The sequence below is a fragment of the Gracilinanus agilis genome, chromosome 3, assembly GCF_016433145.1.
Source record: "Gracilinanus agilis isolate LMUSP501 chromosome 3, AgileGrace, whole genome shotgun sequence".
Taxonomy (NCBI): domain Eukaryota; kingdom Metazoa; phylum Chordata; class Mammalia; order Didelphimorphia; family Didelphidae; genus Gracilinanus; species Gracilinanus agilis.
In genome coordinates, this window is record NC_058132.1 from 39807365 (window position 1) to 39831506 (window position 24142).

The 24142-nt window shown below is 44.4% G+C and overlaps 1 protein-coding gene across 1 annotated transcript in view; it reads right to left on the bottom strand.

Annotated features, from left to right (window-relative positions):
- CHD5 (chromodomain helicase DNA binding protein 5) overlaps positions 1–24142 on the bottom strand; it is a 148051-nt gene that overhangs the window by 42422 nt on the left and 81487 nt on the right. The window contains exons 8-21 of the mRNA XM_044668656.1: positions 23835–24041; positions 23083–23294; positions 20581–20712; positions 20330–20438; positions 18480–18671; positions 17969–18169; positions 14314–14451; positions 14053–14174; positions 13448–13621; positions 11490–11631; positions 8854–8985; positions 6056–6173; positions 3786–3910; positions 666–897 (exon numbers count right to left, since the gene is read on the bottom strand). Of these exons, the coding sequence (XP_044524591.1) occupies positions 666–897; positions 3786–3910; positions 6056–6173; positions 8854–8985; positions 11490–11631; positions 13448–13621; positions 14053–14174; positions 14314–14451; positions 17969–18169; positions 18480–18671; positions 20330–20438; positions 20581–20712; positions 23083–23294; positions 23835–24041 (2236 nt within the window). The remainder of the gene's footprint in view (positions 1–665; positions 898–3785; positions 3911–6055; positions 6174–8853; positions 8986–11489; positions 11632–13447; positions 13622–14052; positions 14175–14313; positions 14452–17968; positions 18170–18479; positions 18672–20329; positions 20439–20580; positions 20713–23082; positions 23295–23834; positions 24042–24142) is intronic.

Sequence of the window (24142 nt, forward strand, 5' to 3'; positions counted from 1 at the left end):
GAGGAGGAGGAGGAGGAGGACGAGGAGGACGAGGAGGACGAGGAGGACGAGGAGGACGAGGAGGACGAGGAGGACGAGGAGGACGAGGAGGACGAGGACGAGGATGAGGAGGAGGAGGACGAGGAGGAGGAGGAGGAGGACGAGGACGAGGAGGAGGAGGACAAGGATGAGGAGGAGGAGGAGGACGAGGAGGAGGGGAAGGAGGAGGAAGGAAGGAAGGAAGGAAGGAAGGAAGGAAGGAAGGAAGGAAGGAAGGAAGGAAGGAAGGAAGGAAGGAAGGAAGGAAGGAAGGAAGGAGAAAGAAAAAAAAGAAAAAAGAAAAAGAAAGCAAGCATAGAATCTACTGAAGAAGAGACACCAGGAGGGCCAAATAGGGAGGAAGAGAATTTGGAATTTCACATTTTTTTTAATGATTGCTTTAAAAAATTGACAATTGGTAAAATTTAACAAAATAAATTAAAAATATTTTCTAAAAAGACATTAAGGGCTCATAAGACCTTAAATTTAGGTTTTAGAGATCATTCTGCCCAGTGAAGCAGATCTTGGAGAGTCTGGGAATTCCAGACCATTGGCACTCAGGACAGCAGAGGTGACTACCAGGAGAGGTGACACTACCGGGAGTAACACCCAGAAGCCTCAGAGCTCAGCACCACAGATTCTCTTACCTTCCACGTCGTCTTTAAAGAGCTCCTCCGTCCCAAACTTCAGGATGTCGTCCAGCTCCTGCTTGGTCATGGACCCGGACTTCGAGCCCAGGCCAGGTCGCACCACTAAGTGCGTGAGCATCATCTTGCGCTTGGCAACCTGGGTGATTCGCTCCTCTACGGAGGCCCTCGTGACGAAGCGGTAAATCATGACTTTCTTGTTCTGCCCGATGCGGTGGGCTCTGCTGAAGGCCTGTGGGAGGCGGTCATTCATCCCTCAGATGCCTCGGACCAGAAGCACAGCTTAGGAAATAGCTAATGGGCAGGGGAGTGTGTGAACATTGGGGCACAGGCATGGATCGATGCAGGGGGATATGGGGAGGAAAGTGTGGCTCTTGGCGCTGGCAGAGAGGTGGTAGTACTCCAGGCCCCAAGGGAGGCAAACATCTTCAGACACGTATTTATCTGTTCGTTTGTTTAGCTTGACTACTTTTCTTGTAGGGGATGGTTCTACTTTGGGGAGTGAGACTCACAGGGAAGGGATAATGGTTGATTAACAGAAAAGAGCATTAATAAAACATTTTAAAGTTTTTAAAAAATAAATAATAGTATATAACCCAGATCATACCACCTGGAAGCACTAGGATGGGGAAGGGAAGTAAGGGAGGGAGATTAGTTTAATCCTATAACTTAGGAAAACTTGTTTCTTGTGATTACATGTAGTTGGTAAAAATATTTTTAATTTTTAAAAAGCCATGCCTATATTTTTTAAAAGTATATGTGTTTGGGGGGACACAGCTAGGTGGCTCAGTGGGTTGAGATAGAGGGGGGTCCTGAGTTCAAATCTGACCTCAAATAGTTCCTAGCTGTGTGACCCTTGGTAAGTCACTTATTCCTAATTGCCTAGCTCTTCTGTCTTAGAACTGAGACTAGAACAGAAGGTAAGGGTTTAAAAATTAAATTAAATTAAGTGGAAGGGGGAGGAGAGAGAGGGAGAGAGTGGTACTAAGCAGCCTGCAGTCCCTTCCACCTCTGACCATTTGCGAATCCATAAACTGAGTTCCAGGCATTTGTATGATATTCACTTAGCAAGAGTGTAGCCATCAGAGATTACCTTCCATTTACACTAGAAACATCTTGAAAGCAGGCAGTTATCTTTGCGTGTTGCCTCTCCCATTAGATTGCCCTGCTTGAGAGCAAGGACTGTTCTCGGTCTATTTTATTTTGGGGAATTTATCACTGGCACACAGTAGGCACTCTATAAAATGTTTATTCTATTCCTCAGCCCATAGTAAGTGCTTAAGAAATGCTTGGTGACAGTCAAAAAGAGGGAACTAAAATTAGCAGGAGTGGCCATTGCCTCGAGGGGTGACTTGGGGGCAAGGATAGAAAGGGGATGGAGCCACTGATGGATCTTGTAGATCCTGAACCCCATCTGGAAGCCTGCTAACTTAAAGTACCTTGAAGTCTTTTTTTAATAAATTCAATTTAATTTTAATTTTTAACTCTAAATTTAAATTATTTTTTAAAATTTTAATTTTAAATTAAGACCTGTCTTAGTATTAGTTCTTTTTTTTTAAACCCTTACCTTCCATCTTAGAATCAGTATTATGTATTGGCTCCAAGGCAGAAGAGCAGGAAGGGCTAGGCAATGGGGGTTAAGAGACTTGCCCAGGGTCACACAGCTAGGGAATGTCTGAGGCCAGATCTGAACCTAGGACATCTCTAGGCCTGGCTCTCAATCCACTGAGCCACCCAGCTGCCCCAAGTATTGGTTCTAAGATGGAAGAGGAACAAGGGCTAGGCAAGCAATGTTAATTGACTTGTCCAAGATCACACCACTAGGAAATGTCTGTAGCCACTTTTGAACTTGGGTCCTCCCAACTCCAGGCTTTGTGCTCTATCCACTGTGCTACCTAGCTACCCTTGCCTTAAAAGTCTTAATACAAAGGCAGCTTTTGGGATGGACTCAACCAAAAGTCAGTTTTTAGTCTGTAACATGTAAAAGGATCAAGACTTAAATCAGAGGGGCCCTTAGAGGTCATTTAAGTCCAATCTGCTGGAGACAGAGCTGGAGGGAAGGAGTCCCCTCTTACTGGAGGGTCAGGGGCAGGAGGACCCAGTTGAGGCTCCTTCTAGCTCTGGGATTCCCCTGGGGGCTCAGCAACATGAAGTCAGACTCAAACACATGTCCTTTGCCTCTAACATCTAATATTGACTCTCCTGGATCATAGTCACCTTTCCTCCATTAAGAACTAAAAATACTCCCAAATCCAGAGTTCTCGCAGGTCTTCCCTACTGTATGCTATGAGGGTTTTCTTTTGTACTGTGTCTCCTTCCCTAAAAGCTAGAACTATCTCCTTTTTTTGCCTTTGTATCAATCCACTGAGCCACCTAGTTCCCCCCTGAAGGAAACAATTTAAAGAGGGTGTAATAAATTTAGAACTTGGCACTAATGGGCATATAAGTAGGTGCTTAATTAATGTTTGTTGACATGAATTAGAATCAGACAGAAAAGAACCGATCAGAGCTAGGATCTCAGATTTTAGAATTGAACAGGACCTTCAAAAGGCCATCATGTTAACGCCCCCTTTTACAGATGAGGAAACTGAGGCACAGGGACTTGCTTGGTTTGGAACTAAAGGAAGGAGGAGCTCTTCTCTTTTTGACCCAGAACCCTACAAAGTCTCCCAGCCTGCCCAGATTTTTTTTTCCTTGAGTCCCTGGACAGCTGAGCCTCTCCCTCCCAAAACTGGCAGTCCCCTCTGTCTGTGACTTCACAGCTGATACTGCAATGATCCTCTGACCTAAGATCAGATGGGAACCCCCCAACAGGCCCAGCCCCAGGACATTTGGGCAAGGATCTGCTGCCCAGAAAGGGAGGATCCTGGCAGCTTCCTTATCTGGGATAGGAAAAGGGAGGTCAGAGTGATGAGGAAGGGGAGAATTCGGCTTTAAAAGAGAGAGAAGTCAAAAACCCATTTGAGGGTTGAAAGGAGCCCCTTTCAAGACTAAGTTGCTATTTCTCCATAGTGTAAAGCATGTTGGGACCTTTCCCAGGCCTGGGAACTCATACCTTACCACTAGACTCCAGGGAAACCAGCCCCTAGCAGAGCCCTGCAAAATGGTGAGTCAACAGACCTGTATGTCATTGTGAGGATTCCAGTCCGAGTCGTAGATGATGACGGTGTCAGCAGTGGCCAAGTTGATGCCCAGACCACCAGCCCGGGTGGAGAGGAGGAAACAGAACTGCTGGGCTCCGGGAGCTGGAGAGGAGAAAGGTCAGCCGCCCCAATCAAGAGGTAAGAGAGAGGAAGGGGCTCTGGGACTAAATCCTGAATTATAGAGCCACTCTCCTCCCCCAAGGGAAGATGCAACCTGGCTGAGACGTGGGCAGGAAGTCAGCCGGCTACCCCTCCGAGTGCCTTCCCTAGGGCCGTTAGCCCTTCTGTATTATTGACTGCTATGGGTTTATTTCTTTGGACTATTTTCTCTTAATTTATCACAGCCCTCTAGTGCTTGCCAACAAGAGAACAGTTGAGAAGGAGGTGAGGAAAGGAGAAGAAGAGAGAGGGAGGTAGAAAAAAGTGAGAGATCCTTCCTAGGTCAAGCCAACCGAGGCAACATTTTCACCCAACAGTTATCCTCAGGCAGGCATAGAAGCTTCATAGATTATTGAAACACAGACCCAGGACCCTAATGAATGCACGTCTTCATAGCTATTCCTTCTTTCTAGTCATCAGCCCAAGTTTGGCTTGGCCATATACAGAGTACTAAATCTTTGATCTTTCCAGGATCTGGGATCTCCTGGGTTCAAACTGCAAACCCATCCATATCTTCCCATCCTAAGCTCATTTTGGATACATCTTTCATATGGGGAACTACCCCCAAACATGCCAGAAAACTTCCTGTCACTTTTTTTTAACCCTTACCTTCTGTCTTAGAATCAATATTGTGTATTGGTTCCAAGACAGAAGAGCAGTAAGAGGTAGGCAAATGGAGTTTGTGACTTGCCCAGGGCACCCCCCCCCAGCTAGGACTTTTCATTCTCTTAAAGACATTCCACCCTCTTTATTTTTTCCCAACATATTTTTGTTTATTTCATTAAATAGAAAAAATATTTAACATTCATTTTTAAAATTTTGAGTTCCGCCCTCTTTAAATTGTTTCCTTCAGAGGGCAAGCTATAGATAGCTCAGTGGTTTGAAAGCCAGGTCTAAAGACAGATCCTGGTCCTAGATTCAAATCTGGCCTCAGACATTTGCTAGCTGTGTGACCCTGGGCAAGTCACTTAGCCCCCCCCCCCCCATTGCCTAACTCTTACTGTTCTGCTGCCTTGGAAGTCATATACAATATCGATTCTAAGGCAGAAAGTAAAGGATTATTTAAAAAAAAAACATGTTTCCTTCAGTTTGTGTTTTTGTAGGCAAACAACAAATTAAGTTGTATGCCAGTCAACCATAACCATTGACACAGGCAGGCCTGAGAGAATGGTTGAGGGTTCAGAGGATGATGCCAAGCATGCAGCAGTCACTCATCGCATGACCCAGATTCCTTATCTGAGACTGTGACTTTCAAGCTCAAGCCAGAATACAAGACCTGTCTAGGAAGCAGACACAACACAGTCACTAGGGAAACTGGCCCAGAAACACTGAACCTCTAGGGCCATGATGCTCTTTTGGCAGGAAGAGATCTCATTGAGCTTCTCTTTCCTTTCCTCTAACACAAACAGCTCAGCCACGGCGGTATGAGGGACCAGCCCAGCTGTCCTTATTCTTCACCCACTTTTGTCAGCTGGGCGCGGATCGTCCCACAGAGTGGCCCAGAGGCTGGTATCCAGGACTGGCACTATTATTGCCTAGAGAGCTTCAGCTGCCTTACCCCCAGCCCCCCCAGCTTCAGCCACCCTGCTTTCCTCACCACAATAACAAGGATGGGGCTGGCTAATGTTAAGTCTTGGAAGAACAAATGAAAAGACATTTGTAACATTATGATCACTAAAATTAGCACTACGGTAAACCCATAATTATTAGCCTTTCTAGTGTGGCGGTAATACTTCTCAAAGCCCAGCTAATGAGTAAACAACCTTTCCATTTCTTCTGCTTCAGATTTCATATTAAAGCTCCTGCCAGATTTTGAACTTGAGTTGTATGATCTGTGTGTGTGTGTGTGTGAACACACACAGATACACACTAGAATCCTTCAAAAAAATTCTTCCTCCATGCCTCAGGCAAAGGGACAGGAATTTCCATCTCTACCAGCCAAGGAGCCATTTAGCTCCTGGGGTATATTCCCAACATTCCCATTATGTACCATCACTGCTTAGTGGTCCATAAAACTTTAAGATGAGGGGAAAGTCAGGGTAGCATTGCTCAGTCTTGGGTTCTAGGCAGAAAGAAACCATAGAGTACCGTTGAATCTGTCGATGGCTTCTTGCCGAAGACCTCCCGTGATCCCACCGTCAATTCGCTCGTACTTATAGCCTTCGTACTCCAGGAAATCTTCCAGCAGATCCAGCATTTTGGTCATCTGGAGGGAGAAATAGGTGCCCAAAGTGGGGTGACCAGGGGAAGAAAACCAACCTAATGACACTGGCCTGAGGCCCCAGAAGGGCAAAGATACAGACATTGACTTTGTTTTTAGGTCAACGACCATTTATTAAGCACCTGCAAAAAACATCAGGGACACAAGGAAAGGCAAGAGATAGTCGCCCCCTCTCAAGGAGTTCACAGTCTAATGGGGGAGACAACAAGCAAAGAAATATGTACAAATATGTACCCACCTATAGACTAGCAAATGAGGGTAGCTAGATAGCACAGTGATAATAGATAGCATCGTGCCTGGGGCCAGGAAGACAACTCATCTTCCTGAGCTTAAATCCAATCTCAGATATTTACTAGCTGTGACCAATGGTGTTTACCTCAGTTTCCTCATCTGTAAAATGAGGAAGAAGGAAATGGAAAAACTACTCCAGTACCTTTTTCAAGAAAACCCCAAATGGGCTTACAAAGACTCAAACATGACTGAAACAACTGAACAACCAAACAGAGCAAATTGGGGGTAATCAACTAGAATTAAGGGAAACTGGAAAGGCCTGGATAGAGAAAGCCACATGATACCCAGACTCTAAGCTGCTACCATCTGGCCCGATCTCCTAAACAGCTGGCAGCTCTGCCCCAAGCACAAAGACCACCATAGTGCTGGAGAACTGACCTGACACTAGCAATACAGTGGAAAGAGAGTTTGCTCTTGAGTCAGAGCACCTGGGGTTCAATTCTTACTTTTGATGCTTACTTCTGTGCGAGCTTTGATATGTTGCTCCCCCCCACCTCTGTTTCCTTAGTTGTAAACTGAGAGGATCAGATTAGATGGTTTCTGAGGTCCCTTCCAGCTCTAGAGTTATGATCAGTTGGACATCAGGGATAATCGCATTTCCCCCAGAATCAAGCAGAAGCCAAACTCTCAAGTTTGGGAGAAAGGGGGAGGGAATAAGTATATAGAGTACCTACTATCTTATTTGATAACCCAAAGAGAGTATTATTATGATTGGTACTATTATGATCTATCTCCATATTATAAAGGTTAAGTGACTTGTCCAGGGGCTGGATTTGAACTCAGGTCTTCCTGATTTCAGCTCAAGGGCCTTATCCACTGTGCCACCAGCTCACTGTAGAACAGCGCTGACCTAATTTAGAATGTGGCCCTTTGCAAACTCTTCACCCACTCTTAGTTCCTTGGGGCCAGGAAAAATAAGGCTAATCCCTCTTCCACTTGGTAGCCCTCAAAATATTGAAAAACAGTTCTCACGTCTGCCCTGCTCCCCATCTTCCGAAAGTCACACTAGCTTCTATGTTTTCACAAATTTTACACATAAGGAAACTGAGGCCCAGAAAGATATAATGTGTGATTTTTGCATGTATGTATCTAAAGGGAACCTTAATCAATGATTAATCTAGGAAAATATCAAAGGTATCTGCATCTACACCCATATGCACACTTTGTAACAAATGGATCATCGAGAGAAAGAAGACAGTATCCTCCAATTGTTTTTTGTCAGTTTATTATAAAGGTTCCTTTCTGGCTACAAAACAAGAATTTAATGGGTATAAAAAAAGTCAAAATTCCTTGGTCCTTCCCTGTCTCTCTCCCATGAAGAAATACTGTGAGCCTCTGGCAGAATGGACCAGCCTGGTGAGCTTTGAAAGATCAGAGGAGCCACAAGACTGGTATCTAGAGCAGAGTCTGCCAGGAGTCCTCAAGGCCAAATCTGGTGAGGAGCCAGCTCAGGCAAGTGACCTGCTTGACCCAACTGCATATTAGTTCATTCAGCCCACCAGCTGAGCCACCAATGTGTTACAAGGAATGACAAGGACAGACCAACTAGAGTCAGGAAGATGAGTTCAAATCCATCCTCAGACCCTTCTGTTTGCCTTGTTTTTCTTCTCTATAAAATAGGGACAATAATAGCAACTACTTCAAGGGTTTAGTGAATTCAGATCAGGATCAAATGAAATAATATCTGTAAAGCACTTATGCTAGTGTTTAAAATTGCATGTTCTAGGGCAGCCATATGGTTCATTGGATGAGAACCAGACCTGGAGACAGAAGGTCCTGGGAAAATACAAGTGACCCCCCTCACTTCACCCCAATTGCCTAGACAAGATTTTAAAAAATAAATGCATGAATATTCATTCCCTTCATCTATTGGCTATGAACCTGGAGGGTGAATTTTTCTGTAGTCACCAGTCTAGTCTACTTTCCAGTCTAAGGGTGTGCCCCAGTTTGAGAGAATGTTTTTATAATTCTACTTGCTACACTCTTAGTCAATGTTTCTTTGTAAAAACCAAATAGGAGGCAAACAGAGACAGTGGTCATGGGCAAAGTAAAGGGCTTTTAAAAACTAATTGTCGTTAACAGTATTGTTCATTGATACTGAAGAGCAATTTATTAAATGACCAACTATGATATTAACCAGCTATTAGTACTATGGGGAACACACTGGTGGGGGCTCATAAATAACAGTTACTAAGAAAGCCACCCCAATCCTTCCTTCTCTAAGATGATAGAACTTGGAAGGCAAAAAACTCCAGGCGAGTCCTGGAGATCCTTTGGGGCACTTCCTTCCACTTGGATGAGAGCATAAGGGAAAGCTCTGACCCTTCTAAAATCACCCAAGAGAAACAGACTGTGAGAGGGGGTAATACAATACCTGAGAGAAGATTAAAACCCGGTGCCCTTCATCACGCAACTTTTTCAGCATCTTCTGCAGGAGCATGAGCTTCCCAGAAGACTTGACCAAGGAGCTGCCATCATAGGAACCATTGGGTAAAACTGGTGCCTCCTGTTCAATAATCAATCAATTCAGAAGCATTTATTAAGTTCCAACTAATATAGAAAGCACAGTAAGGAGCTGGGACTACAAAAGCAGCTTACTTACAAATTCTAGCAAAGGAAACAAGTATATTTAATTAAAGGTATATGGAAAATATTTGGGGCAGGGAGGAAGGTCCTGGAGCTATGATTTCATTGGTACAGGGAATCCCCATCATTGTGTCAGAGGTAGGACTTGAAATCGGTCAGGTCACTCTGGAGACTTCTATGTTTAAATCACAAAGGAATTTGGAGCAAGATTGGCACTGGCCCCTGGGGGAAATGTAGAAGGGTGCTTAAATAGAGCTCTGAAAATGGCATGGGAACATACAATAGAATGTCATGTGTCAAAAGAGCCTGGACTTAGGGGGTGAGTGAAGGGAAATAATATGCCATAAAGCCAGAGTTACAGGAATGAAGAGCCTAAAGGGACATCAGCCACCCCATCTAGTCCAAAGGAGAAATGAAGGAACATGTTCTATATGTAGCCACCTGGATTCTACATAAAGACCTCCACTGAGTGGGAGCCCAACAGAGGAGTTTGTGTTTGATCCCAGATAATTAGGAGCTACAGGAATTTGTGAAGCGAAGTATATGGCATGGTCCACCTTCAGCTTTTAAAAATATCCATTTGGTATTTTTAGCTACGCTCTTTGTGATGGCAAAAAACTAGAAAATGAGGGTATGTCCATCAATTGGGGAATGGCTGAACAAATTGTGGTATTTGTTGGTGATAGAATACTATTGTGCTCAAAGGAATGCTGAACTGGAGGAATTCCATGTGAACTGAAACAACCTCCAGGAATTGATGCAGAGTGAAAGGAGCAGAACCAGAAGAACATTGTACACAGAGACCAGAGACATACACTGTGGCACAATTGAATGTAATGGACTTCTCTACTAAGCAGCAATGCAATGATCCAGGACAACTATGAGGGAACTATGAGAAAGAACATCATCCACATGCAGAGAAAGAACTGTGGGAGCAGAAACACAGAAGAAAAACAACTGCCTGATCACATGGGTCAATGGGGATATATGATTGGGGATGCAGACTCTAAACAATCACTCTAGTGCAAATGTTGTTAATAATATGGAAATCAGTCTTGATGGACACACGTAAAACCCAGTGGAATTGCAGGTCAGCTATAGGAGGGGAGCGGGAAGGGAGGGAAAGAACATGCTTGTAACCATGTACAAATATTCTAAATTAATTGATTAAATAAAATTTTCCAAATTCAAAAAAGAGGGGAGTAACCAATGTTAAAAAAAAACTATCCATTTGGCAACAGTGTGGAGGATGGATTGGAGAGAGTGCTTAGAGGGCTAAAGATAGGCTGAAGAGGGCTTTGTACTCAAGGCTTGCCCTCTTTTACAGACTGACTCAAGTATATTGTCCAAGAGCCAGAAAGGAATTGGGACTCTAGGAAAGGCAACACCTGCACCTCTCATGTGGCATTTCTCTTACCCCCATCCTTCATACCCAGTCCAGGAAGAGACAAATCATGGGGAAGAATCTCCCCCTGTGCTGGGCATACAGAGATCCCTGAGGGTAAAGGACAGCATGTGGAATAGGAATCCTGCTGCCTGCTCAATATGGAGTGGCCCAGAGATCTATTTGCCTCTGTTCAAAGCAACCTACCCTTAGGGAGGGAGAGCAGATGGATAAATGGTTGGTTCTCAGTGGTCCTCATGGGCACCATTTGCACCATCTTCTCTGAGGATTAACTACAAACTGTTTGACTACAAGCTGGTTCCCAAGGCCTTTGCCATGCTGCTGGGCTGCCCACCTCTCACCACCAGTTGGTGTATTCAGGAAAGGCGAACTCATTTCAGCATCAGTTTGGCTAATAGCTGGCATTTTCAGTGAGCTTTTAAAGCTCCGAGAATGCTTAACATACATTATCTCATTAAATCCTAGACACTTGATGAGATAGCTACTGGTCTTCTTAACTCCAGAGGCCAAAAGATTATAAATTGAGCCGGGAGCCATTCAACCTCTTCACTTTACACTTAAGGAAACTGAGGTCCAGTAAGGTGGGTTTTGAATGCTGCTGTCTCCTGACCCCGATTACCATACTGCAACTGGTTACCACTCTCCCCAAGCCAAAAGATCATGATCTGGTGATTAATCACCATTATTTGGAATTATGATAGCTCCCTCCGTTGTTATGGATAATGGAGTTGACTATGCCAGTCAACTAGCAATTTATTAAGCATCTACTCTGTGCCAGGCACTAGAAAAAGCCCTAGGATACAAGAAAGGCAAAAGGCAATCCCTGCCTTCAATGTACTCACAGTAATGGGAGAGAGAGGGTGAATTAGAGCTGATTAGGGATGGAGAAAGGCTTCCTAGAGAGGATGGGATTTTAGCTGGGATGGGAAGGAAGTCAGGAAGTGGAGATGAGGAATTCCAGGCATGGGGAACAGCCCCCTTATAGGTAGGTCTATAGAAGGCAGAGCCCCTGAACCTACCACGGCAGCCACGGGGAAGAGATACGGGTGGTTGCAGCATTTCTTCAGGTCCATCATGATGTTCAGCAGAGACACTTGATTTCCGCCACCTTTGGAGTTCAAGGCTTCAAAATTTCTGGTCAGAATGAACTTGTAGTATTTCCTGCAGCAGGAGAGGAGAATAATGGCCACTGACAAAGGCAGGGATATCTCTTCCATTTGTATCCTTGGAACTTGTTTTTTTTTTTCTTTTTGGTGGGATCTCATTGGTGTAGACCAGTGGGTTCCCAAACTTTTTTGGCCTATTGCTCCCTTTCCAGAAAAAATTATTACTTAGCCCCCTGGAAATTATTTTTTTTAATTTTAATAGCAATTAATAGGAAAGATAACTGCACCTGTGGCCATCACCGCTCTCCTGGATCACTGCAGCACCCACCAGGGGGCGGTGGCGCCCACTTTGGGAATCACTGGTAGACTTCTCTCTACCACTTTTTCCAATCTCATACTATGTGCCAGGCCTGGGCTCTGTGCTAATTGCACTGGGGATATTAATAAAAAGAACAAAAGCTTCTTCTGTCCTCAATGAGGTAACAATAACAATCTAAATTATAGTCTTAGACATCAGATATGGGGCACTGGGAGAATAAGTGATTTTCCCAGGGTCATCAAGTGAGTATGTGGCAGAGCGGGACTTGAACCTAAACTAGCTTATTCTCTAACTATTTCCACATGACATCAGCACCCGGCACAAAATAAAATCATTTTACAGAGGAGGAAACTGAGGCTCAGAGATCTTGAGTCTCTCCACACGGTCATAATTCACCAATAAGAGTTAAGCCTTCATGATTGGAGGTCCATTACTCTCCACCATGGTACCCCTTCATCTGGAGAGCCAAGATAGGAGCTAGCACCAACCTAAAGGACTAGTTCAGAATTCTTATTCCCCAAGATGAAGGAGACTCCTCTTAAGGCATGCTCTCCAGTTCTTGAAAAATTCTCCCCCATGCACTGGGAAAAAACAAGGGTCCAAAGAGTTCTAGACTTGATATTTTTCTGGATTTGAGGGTGGTGGAGTAAAAGAGGGTAATGTAGATTTTTTTTCAGCCTGGGCACTGCCTATTGAACTCCAACATGGATTGATGGGTTCAAATGGCACTTATGCCTGTAGTCATTTACTAATTAGTCAATCTCCATAATGATCCCAGAAGGCTATTAAAATCCTAAATCCAGAGGGAAGGTTATTCATTTAATATAGTTGGGAAAACTCCTCTCCTAGCTCCTCACCCAGAAGACCCTTTAGGCTAATGCCAGGAGAGCTGAGGAATAGAGGAATAACATTGCTATAGTGCCTCCTCCGATGTGCCAGGCACCATGCTTAGTGGTCTACAAACATATCTCACTTGATCTTCACAACCATCCTGTGCAATTATTATCATCCCCCATTATCCCTCTCCCTTATTGCTATCTCCAGTGGAGGGGATACATAAGAGTTTAAGCTTAAGGGTCTGAGGCTGGATTTGAACTTGGGTCTTCTTGACTCCAGGCCAAAAGCTCTATCCACTGTACCACCAGATGCCCCTCATGGATGGAGTCCTGAAGCCAGTTCATTAAGACTAGAGAAAGGAGAGGGTGAGGGTGAGAAATAGAGACAAAGGGAAGAGGGAAGTAGAAACATTATAGTCCCCTCCTCTTACTAGGTTTAGTCCTGGTCCCATTCCTTCATTTAACAAACTGAGGCCAAGAAAGGGAAAATGTTGAGTTACAAATAACAGAGGTAGGATTTGAATATAGGTCCTCCAGCTCCAAACCTAGTACTGACAATCATTTATAAACACTTATTAAGCGCTGACTGTGTACGTAAGCATCTACACTTGAGTCCTGCAGATACAAAGGAAAGCAAAATGCTATCCAGAAGCTCCCTGGAAGTTCGCTGCTTCTCAAAGGGGGGCCGGAAGAAGGTCTGGGAGCCCAAAACTCACTTCTGCATCTGGCTTAGCTCCACTCGCACAATCAGCTCCGTCTTGGCTGGCATGTTCTTAAACACATCAGCTTTCAGTCGCCTCAGCATGTGGGGCCCCAGCAGGTCATGCAGCTTCTTGATCTGATCTTCCTTGGAAATATCAGCAAACTCCTCCAGGAAGCCCTCTAGGTTGCTGCAGAGAAAAGTAGAGATAAAAGAAAGGGGCCTCGATGGTGTCTCCCAAGCCATCAGCCAATAAATAGTCTGTGCTAAAAGCAGAGAATCCAAAAAAAAAAGGCAAAAATCAGGTCCCAGCCTTCTTGGGAGAGATACACAGGAGGGTAATTTCAGAGGGAAGGTGCTACCGGGGATGGGGAGTGAGGAAGGTCTCCAGCAGAAGGTAGGACCTACCCACTTCACCGGCTTATTGGGACAAAGCTGGAAGGATCTGGGAAAAGTATGTAGAAAGCAAACCTTAAAGGTGGCTCTAAATGGGAGCTATTGGAGCAAAGGTAGGGTGCAGGGTGACCACTCTGCAGGGAGGCTGTGGAAGGAATTCCTAGCCCAGGTCAGAGTGGAGTTAGCTGTCCTCTGAGGATTTGGGGCATTTAAAGGGTGACTCACTTGAACCGTTCTGGAGTCAGGAAGTTTAGAAGATGGAACAGTTCCTCAAGGTTGTTCTGCAGGGGGGTCCCTGTAAGCAGCAGCTTGTAGTCAATCTTGTAGCTATTCAACACCCTAAAGAACTAGGGGGACAAAAGGGAAGATATTCTAAGTCCTGGTCGTCCCACTAAGTACTATTAAAAGAGCAAGTTGTAGCAGGCTTTCCTCTGCCTGTCACTGGTCTTCCCCCATCCACTCCCTCTCCTGGATACAATGGCTTACCTTGGACTGGTTGTTTTTCAGCCTGTGAGCTTCATCTACCACAAGACAGGCCCATTCGATGGACCCCAGGATGGCCTGGTCAATGGTAATGAGTTCATAGGACGTGAGCAAGACATGAAACTTGATCTGTGCCTCCTTCTGCGTGGAAAGGAGAGAAGAGCTTGGACAACGAAGGCAGAGACGTTGTCTCCATAGCCGTGCCATGCGGCCGTCGTGGAGGAGAGACATCATTGTGGGGAAGGGGCCCACCAGCAATAACTGCTGGTCCTTTGCTTCCAAACCAGCCCCCCACAGCCGCAATCTAAGGAAGCATCTACCCAACTGCCAACTGCCACCCACAGGACAGATTAGGATGCAGGGCTAACCACCACCGCCATCTTGACCATCATCTTCCCTCAGATCCTTCCTGATGGAGACAACAGCCCAGGACCTGCAGCTGAACCCCAGAGCCTTGGAAATAGCAATGGTGCAACCCCAGTGCCCACAACCATCATCCAGGGGCTCCTGCAGGTGTTACAGCCACATCTGTTGAAGACCTACTAAGAGAATTCCTGTCACTAAAGCCCTGTCAAATGGTACAACCTCAGAATGACTTTAATATGATTTTATCAATAGAAATGAGACTAAAGAAGATGTAGGAGGCAACTAGTTAGTCCAATGGGTGGAGTAGGGAGGACCTGAGTTCAAAAATGGCCCCGGACACTTAACCCCTATTGCCTAGCCCTTACCACTCTTCTGCCTTGGAACCAATTATTGCAGTATGGATTCTAATGTTTTTTTTTTCCTTTATTTTTTTTTAAACCCTTAACTTCTGTGTATTGGCTCATAGGTGGAAGAGTGGTAAGGGTGGGCAATGGGGGTCAAGTGACTTGCCCAGGGTCACACAGCTGGGAAGTGTCTGAGGCCAGGTTTGAACCTAGGACCTCCTGTCTCTAGGCCTGAGTCTCAATCCACTGAGCTACCCAGCTGCCCCCTTAATGTTTTTTTAAAAAGAGGTGCTCCCATCTGTTTGAGCCACTATACCCCAAGGACCCTTTCCATATGTGTGGTGGGAACTCCCCAAGAGTAGGGACTATATTCTATGGAGAAAAGCCCAGTGTTTTTGCACAAAGTGAGCATTTAATAAATTCTTTTATTCCCTGATTCAAGTACTCAAGAAATAAGCCCTCCTCCATGAATTTTGACAGAAATATTTAGGATGGGAAACTCATTACCTCTCTACGAGGTCTATACCATTAAAAGATTTTAATTGTTATGTATAATAATCCAAAAATTACCCTAGTAGCCAATTAGCCTTTTTTTATAAGGCAGAAGCAAAGAAATTGTTCCTAGTCACCCACCAGGCCTACATGAAGCACTTCTAGCACTTCTTAAAGATAAGTTGTGGCAGGGGCAGCTGGGTAGCTCAGTGGAGTGAGAGTCAGGCCTAGAGATGGGAGGTCCTGGGTTCAAACCCGGCCTCAGCCACTTCCCAGCTGTGTGACCCTGGGCAAGTCACTTGACCCCCATTGCCCACCCTTACCACTCTTCCACCTATGAGACAATACACCAAAGTTAAGGGTCTAAAAAAAAAAAAAAGATAAGTTGTGGCTCTGCTTTTTAACTTGGCTTCACTTTATGCAGGTCCTCCCATCTTGCCTCATAAATTTCGTATTTATCTTTTTTTCCTCAAATCACATAATATTCTATTATATTAATAGGCCACAATTTATTCCGTCATTTTCCAGTTGTGGGAATATAGGTGTCCTCCAATTTGTTTTTCCTATTATTCATACAGCAGCTATGAATATTTTGCTCAGATAGGTTCTTACTTTTCCTTTTTATGATGTTTTTTGCAGCCCATTCCATTTTTGAAGCATTCTCCCATGTGAAATAGAATGGAGAGAAGGAAGACCGTGGAAATAGAAAGACAGGAATGATCAGCACAGCTCCACATCATTGCTACAGTGAGTTGGGGTTATTAAAATATAAATAGCCTTCTAAAAATCGTTTAAAATCACTGTGAACAGATCCATGATTTAAGCTAAAATGGTTTGGGCCATCTACATGTGATGAACTTTCAAGGATGGTATCAGAGGGACCTTTCCAACCTGCCCTTTGGTTATCCCATCCAAGATATGGCCATGGGCTGGACAGACCATGCTATTGATCCAGCAAGGCATTCTCTCTTTAATAAAGCAGAGAAAAAAAAACAGAGAAGCTTCTAAGGACTTATTTGAATTGATGCATTCTTTAAAGAGGCAGCTAGGTGGCACAATGGATAGTGCTGGATCTAGACTAAAGAAGACATGAGTTCAGATTCTGAAATTTCCTGACTGTAATGCTGTGAGTTTGCCTCAGTTTTCTTCAGCTGCACACTGAGTAAAATGAATAGGAACTGCCTCACCATGATTGTTATGAAAATAAAATGAGAATTAATGTATGTAAACAATAATCTGTAGACCTTTGTAGATGTTGTTGTTGTCATTTCAGTCTTGTCTGACTCTTCGTGACCCCATTAGGAGTTTTCTTAACAAAGATACTAGAGCCGGTTTGCCATTTCCTTCTCCAGCTCATTTTACAGATGAGAAAACTAAGACAAACAAGGTGAAGTGGCTTGTCCAAGGCCACACAGCTAAATAAGTAAGGTCAAATACAAGTCTTCCTGAATCCAGGGCTCAGCACGTTGCACCAACTATCTGCCCAGTTTGTAAACCTTGAAATGCTGTATAAACTATAAGAAATTATAAATAGAATTTAATTTTTTTAAAAAGCTGCTGAAGTCTCATTAATTCATCTGAGTCCTGGAAAAAATACAAAAAATCCTGTAAACTTCCCTACTTGTTCTCAGTGGAGAAGTGTGGAATGCATCATACACAGTTGTTTTGTGGGTTGGTCTTGCCTTTTTTGGATTTCTGTCTTTACAAGAGAAGGATCAATGGATGTGAGGCCATATCAAGAAAATGACAGTGTAAATTTAAGGTGGCAATAAAAATGTTTAAGTTGTAAATCAGTTTAATAATTGTCTACTTTTTTAATTTTGTGCATTGGAATTTTGGGGTGTGACTATGTGAAAGGATTTCTCCAGAACTCTCTTCACTTATGTGACTGCCACTCCCATGTACGATTTAGTGCCAAGTCCTAGAGAATTATCAAAATCAGAATTTGAACCCAGAGCTTCTTGATTCCAAACCCTACATTCTATCCACTCTACCTGCCACTGATGCCAGAGTTCTTAATCTGTGATCTACAGATCCCAAAAGGGGTCCGTGGATAGATTTCAGGGGGTCTGTGAACTTAGATAAGAAAAAAAATCACATCCTTATTTTCACTAAACCAACATGTTTCATAACCTCATCCTACAGGCCCCCTTTTTTCTTTTGTTCTTTATTGTAATCACCAGTAGACAAATCATAAAACATATTGATTTCTTACAATAAAGAACAAAAGAAAAAAGGGCCCGTAGGAAAGGCCAATGGAGCTGGGAGCCCAGTTGTTCTCAATGGGGTTGTCAATGGAGAAGAAGATATGCTTCAGGATAATTAAATAAGGGCTCAGGAAGCCCCTCCACATATTACAGAGAAGAAGTGAGTTTGATACCCTGAGGTTAGAACTGAACTCAGTCCTCCCACCTTCCCAGACCAAGAGGAACCCAAAGCAAACCCCAACGGCTTACTTTCATGCGGAAAACCTTCTTCCCACTCCGGATGGCGTTGTCCTCAAAGGAAAACTCATTCTCCCGAATCACTGATCGGCTCTCCTTGTCCCCCGTGTAAGTGACCACATAAAAGTCTGGTGCCCACATCTCGAATTCCCTCTCCCAATTGATGATGGTGGACAGGGGGGCACTGACCAAGTATGGCCCCTTTGAGTGACCCTGGAGAGGGAGACAATGCCCAGGTGAGCTTGCCAGGCCATCATTGATTTAAACTGGTACGATCAACAAGTATTTATTAAATCCTAGATGCTGGGGACATATTTTGTACATGGGCCGTGCATGAAGGAACCTCTGAAAGCATCTCATCATAAAATCATAAGCTAAGAGGGAAGATGGCCTTAGAAGTATCTAATCCAACCTCCTCATGATAACCATGAAGGAAAATGAAACCCAAAGAAATGATCTGTCCAAGGACACGCAGGCAGTACAAATTTTGAACTCTTTACACACATTCCAACCCCAGACTTACCTCCTTATAGAGAGAATACAAGTACACGATGGTCTGGACTGTCTTCCCCAGTCCCATCTCATCAGCGAGGATGGTATCTGTGCCCTGGGCCCAGGAGAACCTCAGCCAGTTCAGCCCCTCCAGTTGATAAGGGTGGAGGGTGCCCCCTGTGGCATCGATGTACCACGGTTGCTTGTCGAACTTGACAGTGGGCTGTTTGGGGAGAAGTAGCCAAAGTCCCTTTGTCTACACATTCTCTATCAATCAATCGATTAATAATTATTTATTATTTATTTATATAAATATAGATTTAGATTTATTATGTTCAGGCACTGTGCTAAGAGATGGGGATGCAAAAAAAGACAAAAACAATCTCTGCCCTCAAGGAGCTTACGTTCTAAGCCATGCCCCCACTCATGTTATGGCTATAGGGAGCCCTAAACTCTTGTCTTTCCACTCCACCTTCCCAATGCAATGGCTTAGACTCAAGTGGCTTCTCTACTCTCCCCAGCTTAAACTGAAGCATGATGTCCTCCTTCCTGGCATGAGATAACGTATGTATCTAAAGGGCTTTGCCTACCCTCAAAGCCTGCCATCATTACCTGTTACTATAATTATCCCTCCCCTGGCCAAGTAAATGATTGTTACAATACAATGAGGCAAAGTGGCCCAATACCAATGGAACTACCACTCTGGAAATCAATTCAACTATCCATCCTCTTTGACCCGGTGAGCCAGCCTCTTAGGTCATAAACTCCCAAAGAGGTCAGACAAAGAGAAAGGCTCCACAGATACAAGCAGAGATATGGGAACTGGGAGGGAAGTGGGGACCCCCCAGTGACTGGGGAATGTTGATGAAGTAATCATGATCGAAGGAATGATCAATGAGAAGTTCAATGCAAAATGGAAAGACCCCTATGGACTGATACAGTGAAGTACAGAAGAGGAAGAGGGATAAAGTCAATACAATAATGTAAAGAGGGGGAAACTGAAGGATTTAAGAAATGAGAAAATTCAAGCCTTCATGTAAATCTATTATATATATATATATAACAGTAGTCAAGCCTTGGTCATTGGATTTAATAGAAAAAAGAAAAGCATAAGAAGAGCTTTATAAATGTTAGCCATCATTATTATCTTTATTCGTGTCCATAGAGGTCATAAGGATGTAACATAAAAAAGGCAGCTTGTTCCCACAAGTCAAACCAGCTGGATGAGAACAGTTCATAAGCTGAGGATGAGTAACCACAAAACAAATAACAGCAATCAAAAAATTTCTATAGCATCTTAAGTTTGTAAAGCTGTATAATCTCACCTGATCCTCACAGCAACACTTTTTTTTATCTAAACTGTCCTTCTGTCTTAGAATAAGCAGAAGAGCAGCAAGAGCTAGGCAATGGGGGTTAAGTGATTTGCCCAGGTCACAAAACGAGGAAGTATCTGAGGCCAGAATTGAACCCAGGTCTCCTCCCGACTCCAGGTCTGGCTCTCTATCACTGTGCCCCCTCATAGCATCTTTCGAGGGAAGTATTATTATGAAAGGTTGGAGAGAGATCAGATTATGAAGAGTAAGAGATTCTACGTTGATTCTTTTGGTGCCAAGTTCAGTTCTCTAATAGCTAACATTTATATAATACTTTCTTGAAATCTATATGATCTTGATTTTACAAAGGATATAAAACAGAGGCTCGGAGAGGCTAAATGATTTGCCCATGGGTTAAGTAAGCAGAAGAGACAGAGTTCGAACCCAGAGCTTCCTGGCTCTAGAGATCCAGCATTGGATCCACCAACCCACACTGATGGCACACAGTGCCAACTAACCAGCTTCTACCTCTCATTCCCCTGCCCCCTCCTCCTCCTTCCCAACTCACATCCACTAAAGGCGTCTCTGGGGGCTTCTCCAGTTTGTCATCTTTCAGCTTTTTCCCTTTCTTGTTCAGTCTCTTGGGTGGCCGGGAATCTTCTCCTAACATCAGCTCCCTACAAGAGACCATTGGTAATGAGAGGCAAGCAAGGGAGAAACTCATATACCTACCAGGAAAGACAGACAGAGAGGCTGGAGAGAAGAAGACTCCAGCACTCGGGTGACCAGAGGATGACCGGAGCCCCCCAGTCCCCATACCTGTGGTTCCAATAGCCTTGCTTCAGATTCTCATAGTAGGGTATGTCGATGTCATCAATCTCCCAGGTACACTGGTCATAGGGAAGGTCTTTCCACTTGATCAAGTAATGCACATCCCCCTTCTTGTCAAAGCTGCAGCAGAACCAAACAGGCATGGATTTGGGGATCATACAAGAGAAACGCTGGGATTTTACAGGACTTTCCATTTATAATTTATATCTAGTTTCACACTCATGAGCTCCTCTGATCTTCTCAGATCCAGCTGGGGAATACGGGACCAAATTAAATTAAGCCAATGTACATCCCGATAAACCTGAGAAGACTACATGGAGCTGGATTCAGATTCTGCCTCTGGTGTTTGCTAGCTGTGTAATCCTGGAAAAGTTAACCTCATCTGTGAAATGTGAAGGTTCCTGGACTCAAGATGGCCTCTGAGGTCCCCTCCTGCTCTAAATCTGGGACTGGACAAGTCCTTACACCTTTTGTGACCTTACGTTTTCCTCTTGTCAAATGAAGCGGTTGGACTAGATGGCCTCAGAGATCGGGGTCCTAGCCCAAAGTAGTTAGCCAATAAATATTTGCAGAATTAATATGTAAAATGGGGAGATTGGATGAGAAGATCTCTAAACTCCCTTCCCAGGACCCAATGAATGTTGGCAGCTAGGTGACATAGTGGATAGAAAGCACCCCATTCAAATCCTACATTAGACACTTAACTGTGGGGACCCAGGTCAAGTACTTGACCTTTCTTCATCTGTAAAGTGGGATAATAATAGTCCCTACTTCACAGGGGAGTTGTGAGGGCCAGATTACTGTTATCATCATCATCACCATCATCATCATCATCATCATCAACACCAGGGACATCCTAAATCACCTTTAATAGGTGTGTGTGTGTGTTTCTAGCCAATCACCATAACTAGCAACAAAAGTCATGAAAGTAAAAGCCTCCCCATCCCACCATTCCCTCTACAAAATGCTTATCTTCTGCAAGGTCTGTGCAGTCCCTTGTGGATCACCCCCAGCTTTCCAGCCAAATTAGCTTCTCTTTGCTCAGGATGTTCAAGTCTCAGCTGAAGCACCACAGCCTCCCCTAACCCCTCACCCCTAATGGTCAGTCCTCAATTCAGAATCAACTCTGGCTTTTGTTGTGGATCTTAGCAGGATCCCTGTTGTCCCTTCCACTCCCTGAAAGAGTGTAAGCTCCTGGTGGGTAGAGGCTGGAAATTTCCCTTTTGTTTTTCCTATTCCCAACACCTAAAACAGTGCTGGCACTTAGTAGGCTCTTAATAAATATTTATTGAATCAAACACCAGGCAATGTCCTTTTGTGACAAGAGACTTTGGCGGCCTCTGTAGGTGCCCAAAATGCACGTGACCCAAGCCAGCAAGATTCATGGGAAAAAATTAATGGCTTCCACAGAAAGGCAAAGACAGGTGAGAATGGTTTGCATGAGTAATGGGTGTACTAAGCCAGGAAATCAATATGGCTAAGACGGATTGCCTTGTGACTAGGGAAATTTATGGATTTTTCAATAAATAATTAGTAGTTATCAGGGCTTTGGGGTAATATATTTTGGGAAAATTCACTGGCCAGTTGAGGAGAGGTTTACAATTTATGCTTTTAATATGCAGTTTAATAGAGGTGAGATTCATGTGTCAATCCCACGTGGGTCTTGATTGCCCCTTCCTTTGGCTGTTCTCCCAAAGATAAGAATTGAAACCCTTCGAAGGACTAGGACAACTGAGTGAAGCAAAGAAAGGGCTTTCAGGGTGACAGAGCCTTGATTTGCCATTTGGGTACCTTCATAACCAAATTTTTAAGGCAAATTCAGGGGAGTGAGGAAAGACTGGGCACCTGTGGTCATAAGGTCAATCCCTGAGCCTGGGAAGGGAACAAGGTAAAGAAAAACCAGGAAGGAGCTCAACTGGGTACATGGCCAGCAGACCTCTTGAATAATTTTCTGTATTCAATCACTCAACATTTAAGTGCCTACTATGTGCCAAGCCTGGCTTAGTTAACTGATTGGATGATTGATGGATAGATTTCCTATTTTAACTGTTCTTGCTAAGCAGATGTTATTCCTTCTACCTGCTAAAAGTTCTAATAGCACCCTCTACATTTCAGTGCCCTAAGAAAGAGCCCCAGTTGACCGCTGTAGTTATGGCTTTGAAGGACTATGAAACAAAGCATTAAGGGAAATGCACATTTTCGATGAGCGTGCCTATCTTCATCGAGTTTATAGACCAGGAGAATCTAAGGAAATGAGAGAGTTTAGTGAAATCTGTTTCAATCTTTCTTGTTAAAAAAAATCTTCCTAAAATATATTCATCTACTTCCCTGCCCTGGTTGTTGCAGTAACCTGACAATAACTTGGTCTTTCTCTGGCCATTTGGGCACTGGAGACGGGGAACCTGGAGGAGGAGGTACCAGTAGGGCAGGGGCCAAAGAAGAGGAGAAGAATGCCAGCCATGGTCACCCCACCCTCTGCATCGCTCTCACCTGTGGTTCAGGATCCGGTGAATCATCATCCATTCAGGCTTGATCCCATAGCGATAAAACCTCTCCTCCATCTTGGCGTAGTGGGGGTCCTTGTTCTTCCTCTTCTCACTCTTACCATCCTCATCTCCAGAGCCATAGTCAAAGGGCGGGGGCTCGTCCATGTCATTCTTCCTTTGGTAGTTCCGGTACATCACCGTGTGATACAACTCCAGCTGGTCCCCAGGGCAGAGGAAGCAGAGTCAAGAAGGCCCCAGGACTCCTCCTCCCTCTTCGTATTCAATGGCAGACATCTCCCTCCTGAACTTGGCCAGAGACACCCCTTTCCCAGCTCAGACAGAGACATTCCCTGCCCAGGGCAGACAGAGAGCTATCTCTCCCCTGCAGGCTTGGCCAAAGACACAGAGTCAGAAGCCAAGAGAACCCATGGCTCCCTTCTTCCAGCTTCCTCCCCACAGGTCGCCCCATTTTCTAAGTCTGGAGATACAGAAGGTCAGCTCCTTGAGACTGAGAATAATCTCATTTTCTGACTTTATGATTTGTCCAAGAGAGTGCTTGGCACATAGTAGGCACCTAGTAAGTGCTCGTTGATTGATGATGGCTGAGTCTGACAGCATTTCTGGACCTTTCTGGCTACCTTTAAAATCCTTCCCCAATAATTATCTGAGAGCTCAGAAGCAACTTGCAGCCCTAGGTTCAGAGCGCTATCACAGGCCACACAGCCCTTCCCATCTCCCCCTCTTTCTCCTCCTCACCTGCAGCTCCTTCACCCAGGAACAATGCCAATAGGACAGTCCAGCCCACTTCACAAAGAACTCCCGCTCAGGAATGCCCTCCAGAGGCTTGGGTGGAGGGATGCCCGGGTCAGCATCAGGCGGGGGCAGCACAGTGATGAAGGGGGCAGGAGGCTCTGTCCATTTCCAGTGCAAGATCCGTTGGACTTTCCCTTTCAAGGGAGGGCACTGAGGACAGAAAGGGAAAAGAATAAATATCACCATATTTCTGGAGGAAGGAAGGAAGGAAGGAAGGAAGGAAGGAAGGAAGGAAGGAAGGAAGGAAGGAA